This window comes from Drosophila mauritiana, chromosome 2L (assembly GCF_004382145.1).
Source record: "Drosophila mauritiana strain mau12 chromosome 2L, ASM438214v1, whole genome shotgun sequence".
Lineage (NCBI taxonomy): Eukaryota > Metazoa > Arthropoda > Insecta > Diptera > Drosophilidae > Drosophila > Drosophila mauritiana.
The window spans coordinates 8,046,545-8,072,855 of NC_046667.1; the positions used below are offsets into that span (position 1 = coordinate 8,046,545).

Here is a 26,311-nt window from a genome sequence, read left to right on the forward strand (position 1 = left end):
ATCAAATTAATTTTAGGTTATAAATTAGAGATATCAATTTTGGATTGACAACTGGTAACGCTATGTTATGGTGTTGAATGCATTGTAGGGAAAGTCCCAATTTGGATGACGTGCATATGCACTCAACTTGCAATTGATTCATAAACACAAAATTATTGTTAGATTAAATTTCGCCAGCCATACAAGTTGCGAAAACAAGAAAGATCGTTGTGGTAGTGGGAATATTTTAAAACAAATTTATAAGGTTTGTTTCCAATTTCAATGGCTTCTAGTTTTTGAGATATTGACGTTCATACAAACAATAAGACATACTAGGAAGACCGATCTCGCGACAAAAACCGCGTTCAAAACGCGCCAAAACCGCATCGAAAACGAGCAAGCTTTTCTGACATTCTTATTTTGCCCTAATGAACATCAACTCTAATAAAGATAATACAAATTCAAATGGCCGATAAATAATATAATAGAACCATTTTTATAAAAAAAAAAACACAAAAAGAAAATAATTTGTTTTTCTTTATCCTAGAGTTGACATTAGTGTTTTACAAATTGCCAACAGATTCAGCATTTGTTTCTGGCTTTCAAAAATTGTTTTCGTTTTAAAAATTTGAAGTTCTGCAAAATGTCCGAAAAGCGGAAGCTCCTTCAGCGGTACATGCGGAACCTGAACAATCTACAGGATGAGCTGAAGCGGAAAGAGCTGGAGAAGAAGATGAAGGAACTGGAAATGTTGCAGGCGAAGCTAGCTCGTCGCCAGGAGCAATCTGGCACCAAATGCGCTGGCGGTAAGATCAAGAACTTGCGCCAAAAGAAACTTCGAAAGGTACTGGGAAAGTATATGATGACCCTGGAGGGATTTCTATGCGAGCTGGCCCGCAGGGAGGCGCGTCTAAATGGCGACAGGGGTCGAGCTAGTGAATCCGAAAACCTGCCACATCCACGGATGCTGGAGGAGTACACAGTCGCGTTCTGTGCTGTTGGTAAGGCTTTGGTATAATGGTTAATCCTCCGCATTGTTAATCAAACCGTAATCTCCAGGTGAGGACGGCCGGGAGCTGCTAGAGGCGGCTCTTCTTGCCCGTAGATGTGCCTATGCGCCGTACAGCAACTTCAAAGTGGGAGCAGCCTTCCGTGCTAAATGCGGCAGGATCTACGCGGGCTGCAACATCGAGAACGTAGCTTTCACTCCAGGCAATTGTGCGGAGCGTTGTGCCCTGGCCAAGGGTATCAGCGAGGGCGAGAAGAAGTATACGGCGGGTGCTGTGGTAGCCTATCACCCAGATGGGTTTACCACACCTTGTGGAGTCTGCCGGCAGTTCATTTTGGAGTTCGTCCAAAATGACATTCCTATCTACATTGCCAAGGCTCCACCGCCGGAGCAAGAGAACTGCATTCCTTCGATTCCGGACGAAGCTGAAGTGTTGGTCACGTCCGCCTTCCACTTGCTTCCCCACAGCTTTACCTCATTTGAATGAAATTTCCTTCTAAATAATATCCAGAATTTATTTAATGCAATAAAATTATTCGTGCTAATTTCAATAAGTTTTGCAAATAATTTAAGTTAGCGTCTGATTAACTTGACAAAAAGTCAAAATGATGAGTAGAGAACTAAACGTATTTGATAACTGGTTCCCCCGATCCGTAGATGCCGTATTCGCTTTTCTCCGCAAACGGAGTGACTTCCTCGTGCACCAGTATGGGCTTAACTTCAGGATCGAATTCAACCCTTCGGAACTGTGGATCCGTGAAATTAGCGCGCACCTCGGTGACCATTCCCGAATGCGGCACTCGTTTGGTGAGGTTTTGAAACTCACAGCGCCGCTTAGGGCAGTTATGCGTGTTACCCTCGTCACACATTGTAGGATCCTCTTCACGGGATACTTTCTGGATGGGCGGCATCTTCTCCGTCCAATTCCAGTATGTAATATTGTCGTGGGCAGCTACTCCGCCACACAAGTCCTCGGGACCCCAGCGCACGTACGACAGATTGTATGTGGTGGAGGAGGGATCAAGGTACTTGCTGTAGGACGCCTCCGAACGGTCGATGACTAGCTTGGTGGCTGCCACCGGAGTGGGCATTGTTACAGGCAATATTTCCTGTTCCTCCGGCAGCTCCTTAAGCACATACGACTCATGACTGACACTAGAAATGGGCTTCATCTTTCGCTTGACAAAGCGAAGGAAACCCTCCTCAAATGGTTTCATATACTGCGTTTTCATGTTGAGCGAGGGATTCCTGAGTGCGTTGGGATCGTTATACTGGAAAATTGTGGTCTCGTTTCAGTTTGGTGCAACTTATCAAAATATCAATTAACTCACCTGCCACACATAATTGGCCATGCACTCAGAAGTCGGTTTCTCAGACAGCAGCGGATCTTTCACATAAATGCCCTTATCGGCAAACTTAGCGTTCAGCTTGTTACCCATTCTCAAGTCTGTAATGTGGCGATGCCCTCGATAGTACGAGGTCCTCCAATCGGGATCTGTAGCGCTGGCAGGGCGCTTGTAATCGAAGACGCCGAACTCATCCATGGCGTATGGATGATCTAACTCTGACAACAAACACAATTTTCAGCGACTATGGAAAAGTGCACCCCTTGGGACGCTTAATTTGGAAACCCTTGATGTTGCCCAGTTACCGAATCGACTCCAAACAATGCTAGTATACTGACTGCTTACAAACAGCCAGCCTTCTGTACAATATTTCTTGTTTATATTCAGCTTCAAATGCAAGTGTTTACAATATATGTAGTTGTAGTTTATGCTTTAGAGAGGAATGCTTGTTTGACAAATATAAAAGCGCTCTGTTCACAAAACAAATGAATATTCGTTAATATAATACGTGGGCTAAGATAATAATGTTGCACTCGATTTGGCCTGTGCAATAATAAACTGTTTGCTTAGCAATTAAACAATTGATTTACTTCGTCTCCCGGATGTGTGTAATCGATGAGGCTTGCGTTTCAATGGGGTGTGTAAACAATGTGCGGGTGACTCATCCTTCTATTCCTTGTCCAAGTCCAGCTCCCCGTCTCAGGCAATCTCTTTGAGCGCTAGCAGCGATTGGCGCAGATATTCATACTGCGTCTTGGCATGCTTGATCTCCAGCTCTGAGAGCTCGACGAGGCTGTGTTTAGGAAAGCGATAATAAAATGCAGAGTATAGCAAAAGGTTTAGCAGCTGCTGACTCACCTCTTCTTGAAAGCAGCTACCCGTCGGTTGCGGAAACCGATCAGCTCCTCCTTTCCACATGCAGACATAGATTCGAACTTTTCGCAGGCCTCCGCCTGGGCAGTCTCGGCCTAATTGGAGGATAAACAAAAACGATTATATACAGGGAACACAACAAGTGGGCCACAGCAAGGGCATGCTAAAGTGATTAAAACAGATTGAGCAACGGTGGAGCGCATGCAGCAGTTACGTGGGGTGGCGACACATCTACTAAACTGACGGTTAAAACGTTAAATACCAAATACCTCTTGCACCTCCAACGGCTGCAGAAACAGAACCACAAACACGCACAAAAAGTGAAGAGGGAGGGACAGGCAGATCAGAGAGCAGAGTTGTGAGGTTGTGAACGGTAGAAATAAAATACAAGAACGCAAATAATTTGTTATTTGTAATTAGTGAAGCGTGAGAATTAATTGACCCGCTGGAAACTTTTTGTAGGGAAAACAATTGCTCTTTAAACGATATGAAACATAGTTCTGCAAGAACTATTTGTGATCATCCCTCAATCTTACCGCATGAACATCCTTGTTTTTGGAGCGAGCCTTCTCCAGGTTTCGATTGGCCGCCTCATAAGCAGCCAAGCACCGCAGTCGCCGGATTAGTAGAGCTTTGGCAGCGTCACTATCCCGCTGATAGTAGCGCAAAGTGTCGCCCAGCTTGAGATCTTGATCGCTGGCCACTCGGGTTTCCAGATTCTTTAAAATATCAGGAGAAAAATGTATAAAATATAATTATAGCGAAAACGCAGCCTAGCGCACCTTGATCCTTTCAAATATCTCCGCTGTCTTGGCCACAAACGTCTCCACATTTCCCTTTTCCGTAGTCGAGAGCTGCGTCAACGCATTTGAAATCTTCTGATGCGAGTCGCCTACATCCTTGTGGCGTTGCGTCATTTTCTCCGTCCTGAGTGCTGCCTCTCGCAAGTGGCCGTGGTACTCGGTAAGGAACTGCAGCTCGTTCTCAAAGAAGTCATTTACATCCCGAACAGTGGCGCTCAACAAGATCTCGTCTGTGGTCTTGCCCAGGGACTTGACAAATCCGCCAAAGATGGCCATCTTCTTGCGTGGCTTAGCGCACAGATCTTGGTCGTATTCCAGGAAAACCTTCAAGTGCTGATCGACACGAAAGACGGGATGACTAGCAAGACGGCGCAGGAAAACCTCGTGCATGGCCACCGTCTTCTTGAAGGTAGCTAGGTACTCACTGGCAAGTAAAGATGTACATTTGTATATAAAATGACTATTTGGATTAATTGACACTCACGCCTCCAGCTCTGACTTCATCTTTTTGAACTCCTCTTTGGTCATGTTGCCTTCGCCCTCGCCAAGGCGCTGCAGCTTCTCTCGGGAGGCATCGAAGTCCGGACGAGGTGGACAGGGCGGAATCTAAGAAAGATAGTTTAGTAAGCAGTTTGGAAATGCTTTTACCAAACACTTACAATGTAGCCAGCATAGTCGTCGTTCTCCTCAATACGGTCATGTAGCCAGACGAACTCCTCATGCTGACGCACTACGTTATTGTCCTTTTTTGAGAATCCCGGCAGTGTGGTGCGAGTGTGCACTGTGAACTTGACCTTCTCTTTTTCGCTGAGCGCATCGGAGATCTCGACGTGCAGGGCGTTCTCGCCTAGAACTGCCGGCGTGGCCGGGGCTGAGGAGGAGCTATCCGGCGATGTGGCGGATCCACTGCCATTTGTGGCTCCACTTGGTGCGGGTGCACCGCCTGTTGCTGGTGGAGTGGCAAGTGGATTTGTGGGCGAGGCGATTTCCATTGTGGCTCCATTGTTGGTGGAGGGGCTGTTGAGCAGATTTGAGTCATCCGTGCCGTCCTATGGGGGTCAAAATAACCATTAGCCTAAGTACACTATAATTACGCCCATTTTTAATGATAAGACTTTCTTTGTGTGCGGGCGAGGCGTCATTTTAGAAGCAACGAAAATCAAGTACTACTCTTCCAATGATTCAAATATAAAACGTTATATTTGTCTTTTCGTCTGTACTTACCATCATCTTGCGGCCAAGTAAATAACAAATGATTGGGCTAAAAACAAGTTTTTATTACAAATTACAGAGAGCGAATTCCAACTAGAGGTGGCATCAGGCGGACTACCGAATAATCGATAACATGCAGCTCTAACAGCGATATCGAAAAAGCTTGCTATCGAATTTGAAATGCGAAAACGAATTTTGGTTCATTGGTTCACAGCTCCAACGAAATTAAGTTGTTTTATTTCTACCAATACAATATGGGTTTTCTGTTTCTAATATTCTATTAATACCACAATTAATTGTCACAAGAATTCATATACAGCTGTGTGTCAGTCAGTCATCTTTAAAACTTGTTTTTGTTTGATTAATTTTTCAAATATATTCCCAATTCTTAGTCCCCTTTTACGCCCACAAAGAATCAAATATAAAATTTATTAAGCGTGTATTTGTGTATGCTCTATTTAGATTAGACGAAAAGAACCTCGGAACTCAAGTTATAATAGAATAAAGGGAGTTGAATAAAAGCCAATTGATATTGTTATCATACCCATTGTATTTGAGTAGTCGTCGTATGCATACACATTTTAAGACAATCATTTACATATATAAGTTTAATAAACTTAGGCTACACTAAATGTAAAACATGAAATGGCATTAATAGTATATAACATGGAGTGAGTGTGTGGTCCTAAAGCTATATCAGAATCTTGACAATGCCACTAAGTAGTATTGTTTCTTAAAGGCCCCTAAACAATTAAGTTGAAATTTTAACATTTTTTAAAAAGGTTCTATCGCGTACGATTACTTTCTGTTAACAATTTGTTTTCCTAAGATCAACAATAGTCATTACATAAGTTGATTATATTTAAAATTTTCTATTTAAAATTTCACTTAAAACTCCAACTGAGCTGCAAAGAGGTCCTAAACTTAAGCTAATGGCTCCGGGACGTCCTAATACCTTCGTTGCTCCTTCTCGTTGACGGTGGACAGTGGCTGATAGCTGGGATTCGAGAAGGCCTCAGTGGAGGCTCCAGCACCAGCGCCCCCGCCACCTGTTGTGGTTTTGCCGGGTATATTCTTCCTGGGTGGCTTCATATTCACATAGTTTTCGGAGGACTGCCCATTGAGTTTGGTTTCCACATGATGGCGAGGGGACGGTGTGGGCGTGGCATACTGCTGCATGATGGCCTGATTGAAGCGCCTTCCCTGCTCCGGACTCCCATCCGATCCGGTGGAGCGGCGATGCAGCATAGGTATCTCCTCCGGCGCCTGATCCGCCACATCCACAGTTGGCATGCCGTTCTTCTTGCGGAGCGGCTTACTCGATCCGCTGTTGAGATTGTTACTCAGCGTAGGCGACTGTCGCGCCCCTGGGAAATTGAAAGTGGTTTCGCTAGAGAAATCCGGAAAGTCTGAGGTCTCGCCCTCGAGGCGTTTGGGTGAGAATATGGCGGTGCTGGCATCGGGATCAGAGTCCCGGCTCATCTCCATGTAGTCATCCGGCAGCTCCTCGATGCCTGAGTTAGTGTGCCAGCGAGAGTGGGTGCATTAGGATGGCCAGATGGGTGTGTGGGTGATTGTGCGCAGTTAGTAACCTGATACATGGCCATGGCTGAAGTAATACTCACGTATATCGGGAACTATGTGCCCGTTCACGTATCGTGGAGCTGCAGGCGCCATCTCGTCGGGTGAACCCATCAGTGCCAGGTAATCCGTGGACTGCTTCTTCATGTACTCAATGTTGCTCTGCATGTACGGATTGTTTAGGTCCAAGTAGTGCTGTAATTGTTTCTAATTTATTATTCTGTTTCATATTCAAAAATGTTTTCCCACTTACGCTGGCTACATCCTCACCCAGCATGTTTGCAAATCGCTTCTCCAGCTCAGCAAACAAAGGTCTGCTCTCGGGACTGAAAGAATAGAGATTAATATGACGATGGATTCGGATTAAATGTTGAGTCTAGATACTTACTTCTTTCGCCAGCACTCTAGCATAATCTCGTAGAGCTCCTGGTTGGCAAATTTCGGCTTCTCCATGCGGTAGCCGTCGTTCAGTTTGTTAAAAAGCTCCTGGTTGGGATCGATGCCCGGATACGGCACCTTGGCCAGCGAGAACATCTCCCATAGAACAATTCCGTAGGACCAGACATCGCTGTATGTGCTGAACACATGATCGCTCAGCGATTCCAGCGCCAGCCACTTGATGGGCAGCTTGCCACTCTCTAATGAATTCGTTTTAGTTATGTTATTAAATAGTTAAGTAACATATAGACATAACATACCTGACTTCTTGTAGTTATCCCCTCGATACATGGATCGAGCCAGACCAAAGTCACAAATCTTTACCACATTGTCCTCGCAGAGAAGAATATTTCTGGCGGCCAGATCGCCGTGCAACACCTTCTTGGAGGACAAGTAATCCATGCCCCTTGCCACTTGGAATGCCCAACTGATCAAATCCACCGTGGTCACTGTCATCGCCTCCGTGGAGTCGGTTTTGTAATTGGAACGCCAGGCGGGTTGTACGGAGTTATTGGACATTATTTGATCGTCTGTTGATTAAGATATAATAAGCACAAACATTTTGTGAAAATCTCCTAGGGGTGAACCTACCTTCTGGGACTGTGGTCATCACGGTGGCACAGGTATCCATCTGACGGTCGTAGCTGTAGGTGGCTGATCCGGATCCGGTTCGTCCGGCTCGGGTGCCCGATCGGGGATCATTGTCCGAGTTTCTGCGATGAGTTGGCGGTTGCGTGTTATTGTTGTGCGGCTCATTAATGTAAGAGTGGATCGGGAAACCGACATTGGCGTACTTCAAGCCACCACCATTCGTATCGCTGTTAGTTGGAGTTAGGTCGCCACCACAAGGACACAGTATAGACACACAGAGCGGGGAGCACACAGGAGGAGAGACCACAACCAGGAGCAGGATCACAAGCACCAGTGCAAGAACATTCAGGGTTTTTTGTTTAGAGTGTGTGTAGTTTAGTTAATTGTATCGTGTTTTTGGTTGTTAGGTACAAGTAGTTGGTGGTGGATAAATAAAAGTGGTAGTACCAAAACCATGAAACAAAATGTTAGAAGAGTTAGTTAACACAAAAGTAATCCTAAATTAAAGTCAGTCAGCGTTTAGGTTTTCAGTTACATTTATAGAGTATATTTAATAAATCATAATAATTTGTTAGACAGTTTAATAGACCCCAATTACTTACCGGTTCAGTTCGTAGTTGTCGGACATGCGCTGGGTCATGATGCTGGGGTCAATGTGATCGGTATCTGGATTGATTTGATTGATAAAGCACTTCCTGTTCCTCAGAAGGAAGTTCTGAATGTTGCCAAAGCGGCAGTATTCCACAATGACCATGAGTTCGCCTAAATGATCCACAGATTAATATGTTAAATCATTATTAAAAACACTGAATACTCAAAGTCTTTCCGTAAATAACGAAACTTACGCTTGGCAATATTTTTTGTAACTGCACCCAGGAGATTGACCACATTCAAGTGCTGTCCCAGATGCACCATGATCTTGAGCTCGGAGACCAGTGCCCGCACAACCTCGTTGTCAGCCGTCGCCTTGACCATTTTGACGGCCACCGTAGTGGTGGGCTCCTCTCGCCGGATGCCCTTGGCCTCGCCCTTGAGCACCACGCCAAATGCTCCGGCTCCCAGTTGCTTGCCCAGCTTCAGGTTGTCCCGCGGGAACTCGAATTCCCGATTGTAAGGCAGCAGTTCCGCTTGCTCGTCCAGGGTCAGATCGGGATTGATGTGTCCCACGGCGCCCTCCTCGAAGTTGGCCAATCCGGCTGCCTTAAGGGCCAGATGCCGCTTGTGTTCCTTCTGGTAGCGCACGGCCAGGAAGAGGCACAGACCGATCAGGATGAGGAATAGTATCACACCGAACCACACCCAGGCCATGCTAATGCCGGGGAGATCTAAAATTTGTATCCAATGTGAAACTATACTTTTCAATAGCAATAACAATTGGAAACTCACCTGATATCACCACCGTGAAGGTGCGTTCGATTCTGTCCAAGCGGTTCTCGACCACACACTTGTAAACGCCTTCATCTCCAGGGTAGAGGTGAGTGATCAGCAGCTTGGACTCCTTTTCAATGATGTGCCTGAGCTTTGATTCGGTCACCTCCTTGTCGTCCTTAAACCAACGCACAATGGCCACGGGAACCGCTGTGGAGGCACACTCCAGCTCCAGCGTTTGGCTAAGTTTGCGCTTTATTTTCGAGTGTCCCGCCTGGTCGGCGTTTGTCCACTGAGGAGCTGAGGGATCGTGGACGTACAAGTCTATCTCCCGGCTGCTGTAAACGGCGTCATTGTCGTTGTGGTAGGCCCGGCACTCGTAGGTTCCACGATCCCTGTCGGATATCGTGGTGATGTGTACAGTGCTCTTGTAGGAGTACTTGGTATGGCTGGTCTCAATGCGAACCACTGTGTGGGAAATTGTTTTAAATTATATAACAGCACGCACGGAAAGCACTTAGAGACTCTTACAATCTGACTCCTTCAAATCCTCTCCATTGATGAACCATTTAAGGTTTCCATCGAAGTGATAGGCCAGCGCCTCACAGGTGAAGTTCACATTGTCCTCCTTGGCGATTTTGTGATCCTTATCGAAGCCATATATGGTCATGTTCTCGGAAATGTTGCCCAGCAGAACGTGCGCCTTCGTCAGGGACCTTCGTTCCTTTCCATCAATGATATTTTGGGCAATGCACGTGAGGATTCCCGGCTCCGTGGGCAGGAACGATACCTCGTATATGCGTTCCACACTCAGCTTTCCGGGTCTCGGTCGGGTCTGGAACTGGAGATGGTATACAAAGTGTTGGTAATTGTGCCCAAAACGTTAGGTGGAGATGGTTTTAAACAAATACCTGGTATTTCTCCTGTTCACTCGGCAGCTGCAGAACGACAACAACAAAGCATGGGACGACACAAGAAAGCAATACAAATATAATTATAAGGACAAAACGATTACAAAATAACCCATAACATTAACCAAAAAACCCATCAGATATACCCTTACATCGTGCTACTTACGCTAAAGTTCTGATTGAGCACGGAGCAAGTGGGCCACCGTGGTTCCAGGCTGCAGGGGCGGAAGAAGAAGGTGACGATAGCCGGCGGATAGGAGCGTACGGTGCACTCCAGTCGCGCCACGGATCCCACCTGGACATAGGCGTCGGACATCTTTAGCGCCGGTGCGTCCATCACACTGACATTGTACTCCCGCTGGACGATGCCGAAGGAATTGGATCCTCGGAGGACATACGTGCCGCTGTCCTGCAATTGGGCGTTCAGCACCTGGAGCATTGTGCTCAATTCCGTGGAGAGAATCTTGAAGTTATTCTCCGACTGCCGCACCTCGGTGCCATCGGGCTTGAACCAGCTGAAGGAGGGCGTCGGAAATCCCTCAAAGTTCGCGGTCATCTGGATGGTGCGATTGGCATATTCCTGCACGTTGTAATGACCCGATGGTTCGCCCACGTTCAGGTAACTTTCGTTTTGCTCTGTTTTGGTTTTGGTAAACAAATAGATAAATATCTTCATAATACTTGATATATTTAACACTCACTTAGGACCTTGATCCTGTAGGTGGCACGTTGTACGTTCTGGTTGGAATTATCTGTGGTCACACACTTGTATAGACCAGTGTCCGATGGTTGTGCATTGAGCACTGTCAAGGTGCTCCTGCCCGTCTGGTGGGTGCTGTTCCTGGTCTTGGGATCGGTTCTCGATTGGGAGGCAAAGATTCGATTCTGTGGGAAATCATTATCTTAGTACTGCTCTCTTAAAATGCTTGTAGACTGTGGTTTACTGACCTCATCCCGGGACGGAGTGAACCATTCCATTCCGTATACGGATTCAACGTAGGCGGACTGCTCGCAATCCAGGGTGAAGTTGGTGTCCGTAAAGACGTGATGCTCCACGGAGGACCTGATCACGGGCTTTGGCAGCGGTTTGCCGTCCTCTGTGGCGTTGGTAGAAAGTTTAGCTTTATTAGATACCCTTCGCAATGGACTGGGACTGGCCAGCAATGCTACAGCTTCATGCAGATGGTTGGGTTAGACATAGACGTGGACACAGATGGGTTAACGTTTCTACAGTACTTAGGCGGTAGGTGTTAGCATTGATTAGTAGCGAATAAGGTTGCTAAAGCAGTTAAATCAGTCCATAACCAACATAAATCGAACACAAAAGGATGCAAGAAATTATAACGCACAACCGGGACAAAACAACATGAACAGAATGGACACACGAACAGATCAACAACAGCCAGGACAACACTTACGCCCTGGTCTGGGTGAGGGCGACGCATTCATCGGAGCCAGGCGGGCTGGACTTCGCCGTGCCCGCTCCCTGGATAAAGTTCCATCACCACCACGGATTAGTGCCACATTACCCGTCGATTGGTTAGTAACAGTGAGGACCTCGTCATCGCCATCGGTGACACCTGGTGCATACGTGTACACCATGTTAGTCGGTTGGGTACGGGGGATTTCCAATCCGGTTGCTGGAGGAGTTAGCAGATTAACATGACATTGGGTACGGCAGGTCAATCAATATTTTTTGAGGGCGGGAAGACAAAGGAAGGCAGAAATACCATTGGTTAGCACACTTACATATGTTACTAGCAAGCCGTGATTTTGAGTAGTGTGCCACTTTTTAAGTTCATTTTTTAAGTACAATTTTAAGAAATTAAGGGAAGTTCAAAACCGAAAACTGAGTAAAAAAACATATTTGATTTGAAGTCAGTTTTTTAAACTTTGTGCGAAAGTCTACAACTAAATGCGTGCAGTGTAGTTTCGTGATTAAGGCCAAAGAATTTGGAAGAGAATGTAGTTTGCATAGATTAGATCCTTGGCATCAGGATAAACCACAACCATAACCGATCCCGAAACCGCTTCCGATGATCGATTCCAAATATAATTGTATAGTTGAATAGTGGAAAGCAATATTTACGACATGTATAGACGGAAATCACAAATCACAAACTTTGGGGTGCAAAAACTCACTATCAATGTGACCGTTACCAATAAAGCGCACTTCTATGCTGGTCATCTCCTCTTCGTTATGCGGGAATGGCGGATTGGGGCGGCAGTAGTAGTCGCCGCCATCCACGATGCTGCGGATTTCGATGGTGAATCCCCGTTGCGGATCGTATCGACCGACAGATTTGCTGGAATGCATCTGCACATAGGCATATTGGTCAGATATCAATCAAGTGGGTATTCAATTCAAATGGTGGCCTACATTTGGACTGGCTGCCTATCAACACTATTGCGAACTTGGAGCTGATTGGTTAATACTACGCTATAACAATATATTATTATGTCTGTACAGTAGAGTTCGAGTATATATACATATATGGAGCATAGGGGTCTAACTACGAAATCAATTAAAGACAGACATACTTTCTGGATAGGTAACGTCAATGATAAATTCATAGTCCAACGTTTTGCAATACAAGTAACCGGATACACAGTCAATGACTTGAAAGGTAAAGCCCCATCTGGGATGGTACCTCACACTATCGAAGAACTTGGGGTTACCCTGAATCTGACCTTTCGAGCTGATTTTCCACGTGCTCTGCGCGCCGAGAAAAGAAGATCATAAGTTCGGGGGTAACACCAGATGTACATACTTAGGACCTGCATGAATCTCATAAAATGGGAGAACTAGGACTGGACTTAATTTCTTAAATTAATTAATTTAATTTTATATTTTATATCCCCCCGTTCATTTCCTGTGGTGGATTCATGCAGGCCCTTTTTTGGCCCGTTAGACTGGATGTTTTTGAAAGTGTTTTCAAGCTGTAGATCCTGCCCACTTACTTCTCCATTACTGGTCTCCAGCAGCACCTCTGTGTCCGGCATGGCTGGCTTGCAGGGTATGACTACGTCGGTGTACTGGCGTGCCGTCACCACGTTGTGACTATCGACCAGCTTAGTGTCCGGATCGTTCACGTACACGTAGATGGAGCTGGCGTATCCCTGATTAACCAGTTCGATCATCACCTCATCCGACTGCTCCTCCTTGGCGATCTGACTGAACTTCGAGTTCTTCACGCAATAGTAGGCTGCCACATAGTCAGCCGTCACCTCGATGAGATCCACGCTGGTGCCGAATGGTCTAGCCGGATCCTCCGTATTACTGAAGGACTTCACATGCACGTACTGCGATTGACTGGTCCACCAGCTCATCGGCTCGTCGCCCTCGCACTTTAGCGTGGTGCTCGTCTGGGCATCCAGGATTATGGCGCTCTTGCAGGGCGTCATCAGGGGAGCTCCATTCTCGCCGCCGCAGTTCTCGATGCTGTCATCGGGATCCGGCGAGAACTGCTGCAAAGGCACTGAGATCGTAGAAGAGAACATACATATAAGTATTATAATAAACCATTATTAGTGAATATGTCCATCTGTCCGTATTTCTGTCCGCATTTCTGTCCGTATAAGCAGTACACATCTTTCATCGGTGCATGGTAAACAGAAGGTCATCTGCACTCGTATATTGTTGTTCATTGATCGCTGGAATGCCCTACAACGGAGCACTCCACATGCCGCTTTATCTATTGCCTTAGGCCTCCTCCCCTACGGTCAACAATATCACCATCCTCTGGGTGGCGCTACAATAATAATGACTTCCAGTGATTTGCGGTCGAGGGCGTCATGGGCGCAGATGCACAATCCTTTACCCAATCCCATGCTTCATATTTAATTGATCGTGGTATCCCAAAAGGCTGCGCGTAGCTACGCCTCTGCGATGGCCGCTCAACTAGTTTGTTTTGCCTTCTAGGCTCGGGAATCAATTGTTTGTTTACTGCGATAACAATAGAGTTGATAGCTATTATAATATGCTCTCCGCTCATACATAAGTGTAAGTAAGGAAAGTCTTTATAAATGCACAACAATATCAAAATCGTAACTAATACAAACGACACTTGAATCGACGACACTAGTCCAAAATTCGGGCATATATCAACCAGAGTTCAAAGTTCAGAGCGGTGTCTATAAACTGTGGCTGTCGGATCTGTCTGGAGTGGCTCAAGCGTAGAGATGGATAGATTATGGCATTACACAGAGAAAAACTTAATGCAAGTCAACTAAAACTTATAGTTGAATGAAATCTCTTCAACACAATCATATCGCATCTTAAAAATGGAATTGTAATTAAACCAACCTTGATTGAATTTAAATGCTGACACGGATTACTCCGTTTTTTGTCTCAGTGCATTTAATAATAAAGAATGTGCGATTGTTGACAGGAAGCAAGCCATACATAAATATCAATGCATATTCGCAGATATGTATTGTTTTTTTTTAATTGTGCAAATTGAAAGCCTTAGCCGTCGTGTATTTTCAGGGCTTTCTCTTATCAGTTCCATAAAATTCTTTGGAATTAAGTAAATGGTAGGAAAGTATGTTTTGTTGTTTTTTTTTTTTTTTTTTGAATGAGATTTGTGCAGGGCTACTTACCAGCATCGCTCCACGAGATCCGCAAAATCAGGAGCAGGGGCAGCAGAATCCACCGCGGAAGCATCGCCATCTGGCTTGGTTAGTTTGTTTCCTCTGCGATTATATATTGTGCTAATTTCACACTCATAAATATTCACAATTTTAACACATTTGGCCCTTTAATGCCATGGTCACGCTGGAAGACACTTTGCTCACTTAGCGTTGCACTGAAAAAAATCGAAGAATTTTTCGTTGATTAGAGTTGAAGTTGTGAATTGAACCGATTATAGATATTGTTTGTTTGTCTCTGTTATATTAAGATAATTAGTTTTTAATTCGCATTTGTTATTTGTCTCTTTTCATATGCAGCACATTTTGCTAATCAGTAAATATGCATATATATTTGTATTATGCACGTTGTGTTCTAATTTTAGTTTTTTTTTGTCCAAACTTTACTTTAGTTAAACACATTTCTTTTATAGAATTTCGGTATATACTTGGTTATACTCCGCTTTTCGAGCACAAGTGAACAGCATAGCCATCCGAGGAGGAATAAAGCTTTCGCTGGATGGTCGGAGGAATGATGCGATAAGGGAATTGTATATGTTTTCTACACTTCATTCAGGCCCGATAAATTCGATAAAGCGGAAATACAAGAAAATAAATCTTGTAAGTCTTCTCCAGATATTGTGCTCACGCATAAACAACAAGAACAACACAATGGGCTCCACAGATTTTTTTTTTTTTTGGTGTCATATCCGCATTTTGAAATGTTTCCGGGAAATATACATATACATATTTTTTGGGGCGGAGGGCGGTGTGCCACACCCACCGACGGATGAGGCAACAGGTCACCCACGTGGCCATAACTCACTGTCACACAAGCTGAGCTAATCTAAGTCTCTAAATGACAACGGGACATGCACAATTAAACAAGCGGACTAACTATTGCCCACACGGCCACAAAAAGATACATTTGTAAAGATACATATATGAAATTAAATAAAGCAACATTTTTGCGTCAGCATGGCATATTTTTTTTTGGCTTTTATAGCTTTAATTAAATTTTCTGCAAAACAAAAATAAGATAACAATGTTCCTATAAGCAGCAGTACGTTAAATTTCAATTTAAATTTATGCTTTTACTTGCGAGGTTTTTATGTTTTTGTAGATTTCAACTTATGCTTTCAGTGGCGAGCTTGGTTTTTTTTTATGTTTTTTGTGCTCACTATCAAAAGTTTCTTATCATGTCAGTTTGCTTCGAAAAAAAAACAGCATGTGTGGATAAGCCGCTGCTTTTAATTTCAGTATGACATATTTTGTTAAATACGATGTTGAATTGAATTGACTTTCTTTTCCAGTGTGTGCAAGCGGCGCCTCCGTTTGCCGGCAATTAGAGCAAACGAGCTGGCTGCTGATGGGCCACTTCCGTGGCCATGTCGTATAAATGTAATCCCTCCGAGCCACAGACAACAAGTGTCCCGGCTGCTCGCTGGACACACCAATAAACTGCCATTTAATTTGCTGGCCAACTTTGAGGGCACTCCTCCAGCGCCTTCGTGATGACATTTTGGCCTATGCGACTCCCTCTGGCTAATTGCCAGGTGGTCAGCCAACACAGAGCCATTCATCTTTGTCACTCCCAGGACTCGGGGGTCAGTGCTCAGTCCGTTTGCTGCGTTTGTTGGCCAATTGAATTTGCTCTGGTTTCACCTGCCCCACGTATCCGCACCGGTAGGTAGCATTGCGGATTAAACGCAATCAGCTGGCAAATATTGACTTGGTCGCTAATCACCTGAGAGGAGGAGCAGCTAATGGAACGATAAAAAGGCGGAAAACTAAGGGGCATGAAGCTTAACTCCGCTGAATACTCTTTCTTTCTTTATTATTTCAAAAATATAACTATTTCAGTATTTCGAAAAAGATACAATATACAGAGATAAACGCTATGAATCGGTATTAAATATTTTACTCAGCAAATCCTCAGATTGGAAAAATTCGACAGAACTCATTTTTATCGGCGAATTTGTTGGTCATTTGAATCATGCCGGGTTTTTCATCAGTCGATAGTAACCACTTCCGCGCAAATGCAAAATTAAATGCAAATCTTCGAGTATGTATTATTTCCGCAACTGGCACTATGTTCCAAATCCCATATCGCATCAGGAATGTAGGAGAGTAAAGCCCATAACCAGTAGCAGACAGGCCATCAAATGTGTCTGGCTGCTTGTGGCAAGTTGCAAGTTGCTGGCCGCCAAGCAAATCTTGGACTCTGACAAGGAGAACTTAAGGCCTGCAACTCCGTTTTCTGCCAGTCACTCGCTACACAGTGAGAAAAAAACTTTGGCAGGCAGCCAACTCATAAATATATAGCATTTTAATACTATGAGCAAGAAAAGTTTTTTAAAAAATGTTGAAAATGGTTTTGAAGTTATTTTTATATTTAAAGTACCATTTAAAGTATAGCTAATTTCTTTTGGTGCATTGGTTTGTGTTGTCGCTGGAATGCAAGTTGTCATGACGACACGCCCACTTTGGCCATTTTCAAGGGCGACTCCGTGCTGTGGCATTTTCCTTTAGCCCCCACTGCGTCTATTTATATCTGGGCAACAGCTTTTCTTGCTGCTCTTTTAAGTGCCTCACGTGCCCGTGACGCAAATTACGGTGCGCCCTAATTGCAGTCCCAGCTGCAGGCGAATCCCTTTTCTTCCCAGCTCTGATATTTCTCTCTGATTGTCTTCTTACACAGTCCTCGGATCACAATTAGCCATGGGCATAATGAGGCCAGTTTGGTTGGTAAGAGGTGGGGATCTCTGCCTCATCCGCCCTATCGCGGAGTACACAATTCTGCACTTAGTCATTTTCAGTCGTGGGCAAACAGAACGCTCAAAATATCTGCTCCAATTCGAGTTTTTTCATTGGCAGCAATGGAATTATAGCCAATTGCTTATCAATCCTTAATATTGGTTTATAATCTTGTTTACAATGTCATCGCAAAATAATGCCAATTGATTATCTTTTAAGAAGGAAATACACAGAAATCAGAATTTATGAATTGTTACGATCATTTTGTTTAAAATATTTTTTAATCCGAACAGAATAATGACTTTCAACTGTGAATGCTCAAATGTATTTTGTTGAAAGAAGCAAAACACAGCCAGATGAATAATTTGCTCGCCACTTTTCAGCCGTCTTGTTTTTGTGCAAAGAAAATACAATTTCCCAAAGTCACTCTACTTCGCTTTTTGCGGTTGCATTCTTCTGCTTAATCTATTACTTTTTCTAAAAGTTTTGAGTGTTTCTGTGAGATACGAAATGTATATGATTAATCAAGTGCTGCCTGAAACTTTCATATCAATTCGCGACTATCAGAATTCACATCGATATACAACATATGTTTAACACACAATTGTTTACCACCATCGAGTCGTATAAATAATAAAGAATGACGTCATTCCACGGTCGAGTGGCGCCGCCTTAATTCGTTCATTCATTCACCAATGTCCCCCACATTTAATGACCCCCCTTTCCACCTTTTTGGTTTATTCATGTGTGACGTTTGCACTCACGTTTGCGTTTCATGTAAATCTGTTTATATAAGTGACGATATTTGCGTACTAATTAAACTGCCTCGCACTCACATTTATATGTTTTTTACGTATATATTATTATAATAAAACTGTATAGCACGCAAACCGGTTGGCCGACTGCATTTGTAAAAGGGGAGAACTTTCCTTGAGAGCAAGTGTCTCCTTGCATATATCATCATCATCATCGAATCGTATTGCATTGATTGAACACATATTGCGAAATCTTTTGTTTCGAAGAGCGATCTTGCAGCAGAATGTATAATGTATAAACAGTCATTGAAAATCGTTTAAGGAACTTATAATATAATATAACAATCACAATTCAGGTACTAGATTTACCAACCACAAGAGCTTAAAAAACACACAACCAAATTGTTGATAAGCTTGTTATTCACTTGATTTTTTGTGAATTTCCCTAGCTATATTTATGCGAGTATCTAATAAGCACTTTTTACCCAGAACCAACTAATAAACTTAGGCAAACTTTTGAAGCAAATTTATGCAATGATACAATGTGTATTTATGTGCAGACAAGAGAACTCTTTCATGCGTTTTTGCCATAAAAAATGGATGCTCATTTCATGTTTCGGCTACATCAGTGGCCAACATTCTTATTAGTTCCATGTTTTTTCAACAAAAAATAAAGAAAAAAAGAAATAGCATTCCATTCCAGCACTTTTCTTTACGCCGAAACTTTTGACAGTTTAACGCTTTGCCGGGAAAATCTTTCAACGTTATTTGATTCTTTATGGCCAATGAACGGAAAACTTGCTGCATGTGCAACAGATTCATTTCGAGGTTTGAGTGCGGTTTTTGTGGCTTTCCCTCACGTGTTCCTGAAAAATGTATTTCACTCTGAAAATTTCGCCGCCTACGTGCCTGGACTTCAACGGCTGACCCTCGTCACGGGCGAATTTTCCTGCAGCTCTTTTCCACCTCTGTCCATTTTAATTTGCAACTCCCTTGTACAAATTGAATTTATATGGGCCACAAGCTTCGTGTTTATTTTTGCAATTATCCGGAGTCGAGAAAAGTAAGTGTGTCTCATTGTTCCGACTACCTTTTGTTTGGGCCAACGAAAATTTACGACTCTTTCGGCCGAGTTTTCCCGTGCTTTTATTTGATTTTCCCGCTGACCTTTGTCGTTGCGTTGTTTCTGTGTTTCTGCTCTAAAGTCAAGTGTTTTCCTTTGTTTTTTCCATTACAATTGAAATTTCGCGCACCACGTCTTAATGGAAAGTTGAATCGTTCACGAATTCTGTGATTGCAATTGCAAACATGCCGCTGGCTTCTGGCCAAAATAATGAGCAGTCGCCACGGAGAAATACGAAAGAAATACTTGTACCGGGAAATATTTGTATCCATCTGCATTGCCTGGAAGCGGACAAAAGGGGTGTGGACTAGCATTTGCTTCATTAAAAATTCAGAAAAGCGCCAGGCAGCCAAATTGAAATTTGCAATCTGGGCCAAGCTGAGATTTGCTGGCTCGTAAATCAAACTATTTGTCAATCGGTTAACAGCGGTATCGAGAGATCTGGGCCCAATCTGCCCGCCCACCCAGGCCAGAAAAGCGCGTGTGGGCCTTTTGGCCAACTCTCGTTTCGTTGGCCCAAAGCAAACCGTTCAACCAACGTTCTGCATAATGACGCTACTTTTGGCCCAGTTCGCGTGCCTCCTAATGATGAAGGGTATGTGGATGGATGGTGACATGGTAATGGAATGCCAGCTAATTCCATTAACCAATAGGCTTTCGTCAGGACAACAAATGTCCGCAAGTGGGCGTTAGCTAACCAAAAACGCTAATGAACGCAAGGATGTCATAGGGATAAGCATTTAGTTCGCTCCAATGCCAAAAGATAATGGAATTGCTTTTGCCACCCAACTTATTTCGAAGTTTCAACAAAGTTTTTGGGGTCACACAAAATTTATCACTGAGTCAAGTGTTTTTCCTCGCCTAATTAAAAAAAATTGAATTGTTTGCGACTTGTAGCAGCAATTATTGATTTAAATTGTCAACAAAAACAGAATCTTCAAACTGGCCATATATGAATCCATTAACAACCAAGTGTGCTGTATATAATAATAATATTTTTCGGCACATAAATCGCTTTAATAAAAGCTGACTATTAATTTTGGGCGAGCTAAAGCTAATGACAATACCAAAGTCCGCAGAATTAATAGATCTTGGACTTGATTAATTAAGCAGACGTTTTAGCACCCTACGATTGAGGTCACTTGACTTGTGGCTGAGCTGCTATCAGCGGGAACATCTGGTTTAATGTCACTTGTCCGACTCTAATTAATTGATATATGGTTCCGTTTCAATTGACATTTTTGTTCTTTTTTTTTTGGGCAAGTGCACAGCGCCCGCTGTGAATTCCGCCCACAAACAAGAGCAAGTTTTGCAATTTCAGCGTTGGCTCCACTGGAGCCCACGCCCACGTCCCCGCCCATTTGGCATTCCACATGACAAATTCCCAGCTGAGAATAGAAATACGGGCTTCTGTGCGCAGATCTAATGCATTTTGAAGCGATAGCTGCAAGACAAATGCCCAAACAACAGGAGCTGCGTGAAAAAGGAAAAGTGACGCCTTGATGGATTGGCAACTGGAAGCGGAGAATAATGGGTGACAGAAATCAGCCGCAGCCTCAGATGCCCGAGAAGCTGCAAGATTAAGGAACTGTAGCTAAGCTGCGGGCGCACTGCAAGATAAACTATCTGGCAAATAGTTCTTAACAACATTTCGCAACGGCCTATCTTTACTACCAATGGGGCTGCGATAAGGCCAGGAAAGAGATACGGGTTTTGGTTAGTTTAAGTAATGACCAAGCAGAAGCGGCGAAAATAATTAAATGTCTTTTTTTTTGGACAACCTTTGCATAACGCGCAAAGAAAGTGAAATGACATAAAAGTGAAATTACCGGAGCAGGTAATGTATCTTTCAGATGAGTCATTTGGGAAACTTTTTTTTTCGGTTGTGTAACACTCCAATAGTCGCTCGAGAGATTTGGAAAAGTTATTTCTTTTGTTTTCCATAAACTGGGAACTTAATATAAAATTATAGTGAAACTGAATCGCTGGCATTCTGCCCAGATATTATAGTATACAACTACAACGCGTGGCGACAACAAGTTGTTGGCCAGCTGCTGGCGAATAAATAGAAATGTTATATGCGTTCACTTAATAGCCGACAAGTGTTTAATTTGTTTGTTTTGGGTTCCGCCCGATTAACAAATAAATATGGCCAATGTATATAGCCCATTTCGTGGCTCGCCGTGACCTCAAAACATGGCTCAATTTTATGCGATTTGTTTACTCAATGCATTTTTTTTTTTGACTGGCTGGCTGCCTTCATTTCATTTTATTCCCGTCGGAAATAAGATTGCTCTTGTATATATATATTTACTTATTTCCCTTATTCTCCGAAGTGCACTTGATTACGTGCAGTTTATGGGGCAGATAAAGTTTCCCAACGACTTTCCAGCGCTTATGAATGGGTCTTAGTCTAGGGCCCAGGTGAAAGCCAATTGCCTGCTTAGCCTTTTTCGCAGATTTATGGCCAGGTTATTTCCACCTCTCCATGCAGACAGCTCCAATGGCCTGGCCAAAACGTTTGTTGTCCGCTGTCCATTTATTATTTGTTATTTATTATTTATGTTCTGACTCAGACCACAGCGGATGTAAAGAGGCGAAGGTGTCCATTCATAGAATGCCCAACCAACCAAACCAACAAAGTGGTGTGAAAACGTGTTCAATGTTGGCGCGACTACAGATGGAGATTGTCCATCGAATCGGTTTTATTTATGGCTTATTGCTAACCGGCAAATTCAATTAAACAGATATTATCTTAAATGGAAATTTATGAGCCAATTCGCCCAAAGAGTTAAGGGGTTTCTCAAAAATGCTCTCAGCTTATCCGAACTGCAATAGAAAAGCGGAAAATGGTTTTTCCGCTTTCAGGCCATGCCCATCTGCAGATGTACAAAATGTACCTAAACTCCATTCCAGGGCTTTTATCTACAAGAGGAAGTCAATCTTCAGTGCATAACCAATCCCCTTGAGATTAAAAGATGTCTTGTGCAATAATACATATCAGCATTCCAAATACATCTATCTGTATCTCTAGAGATTTTACAATCGCTTGAAATACACAAATTCGTTGTCACGCACATTCTTTGATTACTTTGAAGTCTATTTTCGGTGGCTTTTGCTTAAATATGTTGTGTGTATTTTTAATTAGTTTCTATTAATGTGAAAGAACTACTATGACTATTTTCTCCAGTGCATACAAAGTAATTTATTCGTAATGGAGCTCCCTACTTCAGCACAATGAACTACAGTAAAGTATCTCTAATTTGACACCTACTGCGGGGGGCGGGGCAGGTGTGCGTATCTGGTGGATACTTGGCCATAAGCCCCACCTGATTAATGTGCCATGTGCATAATGGGTAGGTGTGAAAAAGAGGTGCAAGTGGCCAGTGGCAATGTGGAGGGAGCAAGCACATTTTCCAGGAACCACTAGTATCCATTGATTATTCTGGCTTATCACAACAGTTGTTCAATGCTCGATGCCAGGTGAATTGCGAATTTGACCGGGGGAATTCCAGTAAATATTTCATCCACACCTTCTTTTATGACTCGAAACTCCGACGATTCGTAGCAGTTTTCCACCACATTTTCCGGACTGCAGTCCGGAAAAGTGATTGAGAACGATGGCAATTAACAACAGCCTGGGCTGGGCAGCCTTTTGAAGTGGCCAGAGATAAATGGAGCAGTCGGCGAATTGGAGGAGATCTGTATTCAATAAACAAATTGGGCACAGTGTGCAATTGGAGGCAATGAATTATGGGCATCTGATTCGATCAGAACTTCTGGATCCTGAGTCACGTATTGGGGAAAAATGTATCAACAGTTCGTTTGGTCAAGAAACGGATGGCGTGAAACCGGTTTAAGAAAGTCGCTATAGACGCATTCAGTTAGTTGACCAGGCAAACAAAAGAAAGGTGAACCCTTTCTTCTTCATACATATATGTATAAACGAACTTTATTTTGGTGTTTCTGGAAAAGGAGTATGAGTAAGTTCGGAATCCATCGTAGTGTTATTCATATTCATAGTCTTACGCAGTCTACCGTTTGATCGCAGCAGCTTGACAACAACAACAATAACAACTACTGAAGATACAACAACAACTCTGAATGTACAACAGTCACGATCGGCGATGAATCACGATTTTGAATACCTGGCACCGGTGGATGTTTGCAGTCTCGATTACTTGGAATGCCGCTGACGTATTCACCATAGACACACGCACACTTTTCGTACACCCAACACTTATATGTACTTATCAATGAATAATACCAGCCAGTGATAATAGCACTCACACACACACACACACACACGCACTTCGAAAAAGGTCACTGATAATAGATCATTATGTACACCATCTATAGGAGCATAGTGACCATGACTATTTCGGGTGTTTTTTGTAATTGCATCGAATTGAATTCGATTTCGATTTTCGGGCTTACGATTGACAATCACTTAGAACTCTTGTCAACCACCTGTGGCTGAGTTTGCATTTGTATTCGAATTCCGATTCGTATCTGTGTTTGTTATTTACTTTTGCGAAGGTGTGGGGGTTCGCTCACATCGATATCTAAACTTTCGAGTACGGATTCATTTGCTTAGCACCTTTGATGCTTCACTTATACTTATATACGACACGATTTGGTTTCGTTTCCATATCGCACACGATTCTATATCTATATTATCGGACGTATCTTCGAGCCTTTCAAAAATTAACGCTTACGTTGTGGTTTTCTGTGCTTAACACTTTCTGCGTGGGGCGGTATTCAGCAGTATCGTTTGCTCTTGAAAGACAATAAATACTGCGTCGTCGGCAAAGTTTGAACAGTTTGCAACGAACACAAGTGAAAAGCCCGCGAAATTTTCTTCCGCTTTGACGTCCGAACAGCTCGAAAAGTTAACGTTAACTAGAGCTGGGGCACTATCGAAGGTACTATCGAGGTATCGGATTCGATTGTTATTTTTTGCTATCGATGAGCATCATCTACAGCACGTAGAATAGAATGGATGGAATAATATTTTTGTTGTTTTCTTAGTCAACTTGATGTGAATTTTCTTGTTTCGTTGGAGAGTTGAGCCTTTTATTATTATTTCATTACTATTTCGAAAGGTGAAGTGTACTAAATAAATGTACTAAATCCCCGCTGTTTGCGGTGATGCCAGACCGCTTGAAAACAGTTCCAGTTGGCCAGACGGCGTGTGTCATAGGCGGCCAGTGATGCCATGCGTACTAAAATAGCGGTTTTAGTTTTAGATCAGTGTTTTAAATAATAATTCCTTTTTTTAAATAATATTTAGTATTAATGAAGCATTTCTAACGATTTGTCAGCTGAGTAACGGGTATCTGATTTAAAAGGAACTCGACTAGAGCATTCTCACTAATTTCCATCTATGAAATATTTTCAGGAAACTGGTACACCCTTTTATTCTGCAATAAAATATAATACATTTTCCATTTATTATTGATAAGAAAAAGTACATTTCATTCATTAGGGCTCACATAGTGGCCCTGAAAATAAATGGTTTCCCCATCGCGAATGACATAGGCAAATGGATGATCGGCATTAAAAACCATTTGTGGGGACGGACGAGGCATACTATAGCGCACAGTAAGTAAAGCTGGTAAAAATAAAACATATTAGCATTGTAGTAGAGGGCAATCGAAAAAATACATACCTGTTGCAGCCGCTGCCTCAGCACCTTCTTCATTAACCTCTATGAACGCCTTATGAATGACTTTACTCACATAAACTTTACTGTCTTCGACCAGATCATTGAAGTCAGCAGATTTTATGAACGCATCTTGTATGCCCATCTATAGGTGAATTCTATAAATTGTAAGGGTGTACCAAGAATAATCTATGAATACGCACCGCCTTAAGAACTCTGTTTAGTTGAGTGGAGAATTCGATTTTGAACTTGGGAAGCCTTAAAGTTACATCCATTTTGGAAAGTTTCGGAGTGAATCCTACGATCTTTTTCTCCAACTCTGGTAGACCATCGACCTTGTCCGGTAGGAAAATGAGCATGGACAGGCTCGAATTTCTGTAGGGCAGCTCGATAATTTTGGCACCCAGTTCATTATCATGTGCGGCCATAAATAATTCAATTTGTGACATCATCTCGACCGGAACACTCTTTTGATCCGAAACACGGAAATTCATTTTCTTTGTGAACTTGGGATTAAATTTGTACTCCCACTGGCCTTTAAAGTATATGGCATTTAAGACGACCACTACCATACCCGACAAGGCATTGGCTGAAACTAAGTCTCTGATTTTACCACGCGTCTGATTATCTACCCAATTATTGACAATTGAAGCAGCCCTATTGAGATCGACAACGCTGATTGTCTCCGCTTCAGCCTTAAATGAATCCTTGACCATCTGATTGTACTTCGGTATTAGCTTGAACTTATCGTTCACGTATATACGATTAGCCAGACTGAGAGTGGCTACCTTCTCGCGTCCTTCGATTTTACTCAGAAGGTCCTTGTATTTGGCTGCCACTTCCTTTTTGTCGTCGGGCAGTTTCAAAACATTCCTCATTTCTTCGGCTGTCTTTGCCCTGGCGCCCATGTAGGCCATGCTCAGTGCGATTTCCACCGAAATAGGAGAGGATATGAGATTTTTGGCCACATTTTCCTTGGCCAAAAGTTGGTAGAAATCGTCGGCAAAGCGACAAGACACCGACGTGGCCAACAGAAGCAGACCTGCGGTGCAATTGTTACCTATTCCTCTTTGATTAATTTGTATTTTATTAGTTTACTTACACAAATACTTCATTTTAACGTCGATCAAGAGTAAGAACAAAATTGAAAGTGCGGATTATATATAGTCTGCATAATAATCAAATTCGACTCGCGCTTCGGTTTGATTTCATTAAAGCATTATTAAAGAATATAAATGGATGGCATTACACAATTTAACTTAAATGTATAA

The 26,311-nt window shown here is 43.1% G+C and overlaps 5 protein-coding genes across 16 annotated transcripts; 1 reads left to right on the forward strand and 4 right to left on the reverse strand.

Moving 5' to 3' along the window:
* The first annotated feature begins 529 nt into the window (after positions 1–529).
* On the forward strand, positions 530–1,536 carry LOC117150554 (cytidine deaminase). The gene is made up of 2 exons (XM_033317502.1): positions 530–980; positions 1,039–1,536. The coding sequence occupies exons 1-2, from the start codon at positions 623–625 to the stop codon at positions 1,473–1,475; spliced, it is 795 nt and encodes a 264-aa protein (XP_033173393.1). The 5' UTR covers positions 530–622; the 3' UTR covers positions 1,476–1,536.
* LOC117150553 lies at positions 1,496–2,591 on the reverse strand. The gene is made up of 2 exons (XM_033317501.1): positions 2,320–2,591; positions 1,496–2,259 (listed from the first exon to the last, which is right to left on the reverse strand). Exons 1-2 carry the CDS (start codon positions 2,530–2,532, stop codon positions 1,609–1,611), a joined length of 864 nt encoding a protein of 287 aa, XP_033173392.1. The 5' UTR covers positions 2,533–2,591; the 3' UTR covers positions 1,496–1,608.
* Positions 2,592–2,691: 100 nt separating this feature from the next.
* Positions 2,692–5,344, reverse strand: LOC117150552 (sorting nexin-32). 2 transcript variants are annotated; one of them, XM_033317499.1, is made up of 8 exons: positions 5,235–5,344; positions 4,670–5,059; positions 4,495–4,616; positions 3,990–4,434; positions 3,744–3,926; positions 3,477–3,494; positions 3,193–3,302; positions 2,692–3,127 (listed from the first exon to the last, which is right to left on the reverse strand). In XM_033317499.1, the coding sequence occupies exons 1-8, from the start codon at positions 5,238–5,240 to the stop codon at positions 3,034–3,036; spliced, it is 1,368 nt and encodes a 455-aa protein (XP_033173390.1). In that variant the 5' UTR covers positions 5,241–5,344; the 3' UTR covers positions 2,692–3,033. The 2 variants fall into 2 exon arrangements, with proteins under 2 accessions (XP_033173390.1, XP_033173391.1); XM_033317500.1 differs by lacking the exon at positions 3,477–3,494.
* A 408-nt stretch (positions 5,345–5,752) lies between these two features.
* LOC117150551 (vascular endothelial growth factor receptor 1) lies at positions 5,753–24,269 on the reverse strand. Of its 11 annotated transcripts, none has more exons than XM_033317489.1 (19): positions 24,094–24,269; positions 14,714–14,919; positions 13,073–13,590; positions 12,254–12,428; positions 11,530–11,751; positions 11,060–11,208; positions 10,813–10,996; positions 10,278–10,747; positions 10,112–10,138; positions 9,732–10,041; positions 9,219–9,668; positions 8,678–9,157; positions 8,435–8,594; positions 7,833–7,954; positions 7,502–7,771; positions 7,192–7,441; positions 7,057–7,129; positions 6,848–6,998; positions 5,753–6,736 (listed from the first exon to the last, which is right to left on the reverse strand). In XM_033317489.1, exons 2-19 carry the CDS (start codon positions 14,781–14,783, stop codon positions 6,171–6,173), a joined length of 4,647 nt encoding a protein of 1,548 aa, XP_033173380.1. In that variant the 5' UTR covers positions 14,784–14,919; positions 24,094–24,269; the 3' UTR covers positions 5,753–6,170. The 11 variants fall into 11 exon arrangements, with proteins under 11 accessions (XP_033173380.1, XP_033173378.1, XP_033173382.1 ...); XM_033317487.1 differs by having other exon boundaries at positions 7,833–8,059; XM_033317491.1 differs by having other exon boundaries at positions 6,171–6,589; positions 7,833–8,059; positions 12,272–12,428.
* Positions 24,270–24,809: 540 nt separating this feature from the next.
* Positions 24,810–26,186, reverse strand: LOC117150804 (serine protease inhibitor 42Dd). The gene is made up of 4 exons (XM_033317862.1): positions 26,143–26,186; positions 25,244–26,082; positions 25,047–25,185; positions 24,810–24,989 (listed from the first exon to the last, which is right to left on the reverse strand). The coding sequence occupies exons 1-4, from the start codon at positions 26,153–26,155 to the stop codon at positions 24,853–24,855; spliced, it is 1,128 nt and encodes a 375-aa protein (XP_033173753.1). The 5' UTR covers positions 26,156–26,186; the 3' UTR covers positions 24,810–24,852.
* Between the last annotated feature and the right edge of the window lie 125 nt (positions 26,187–26,311).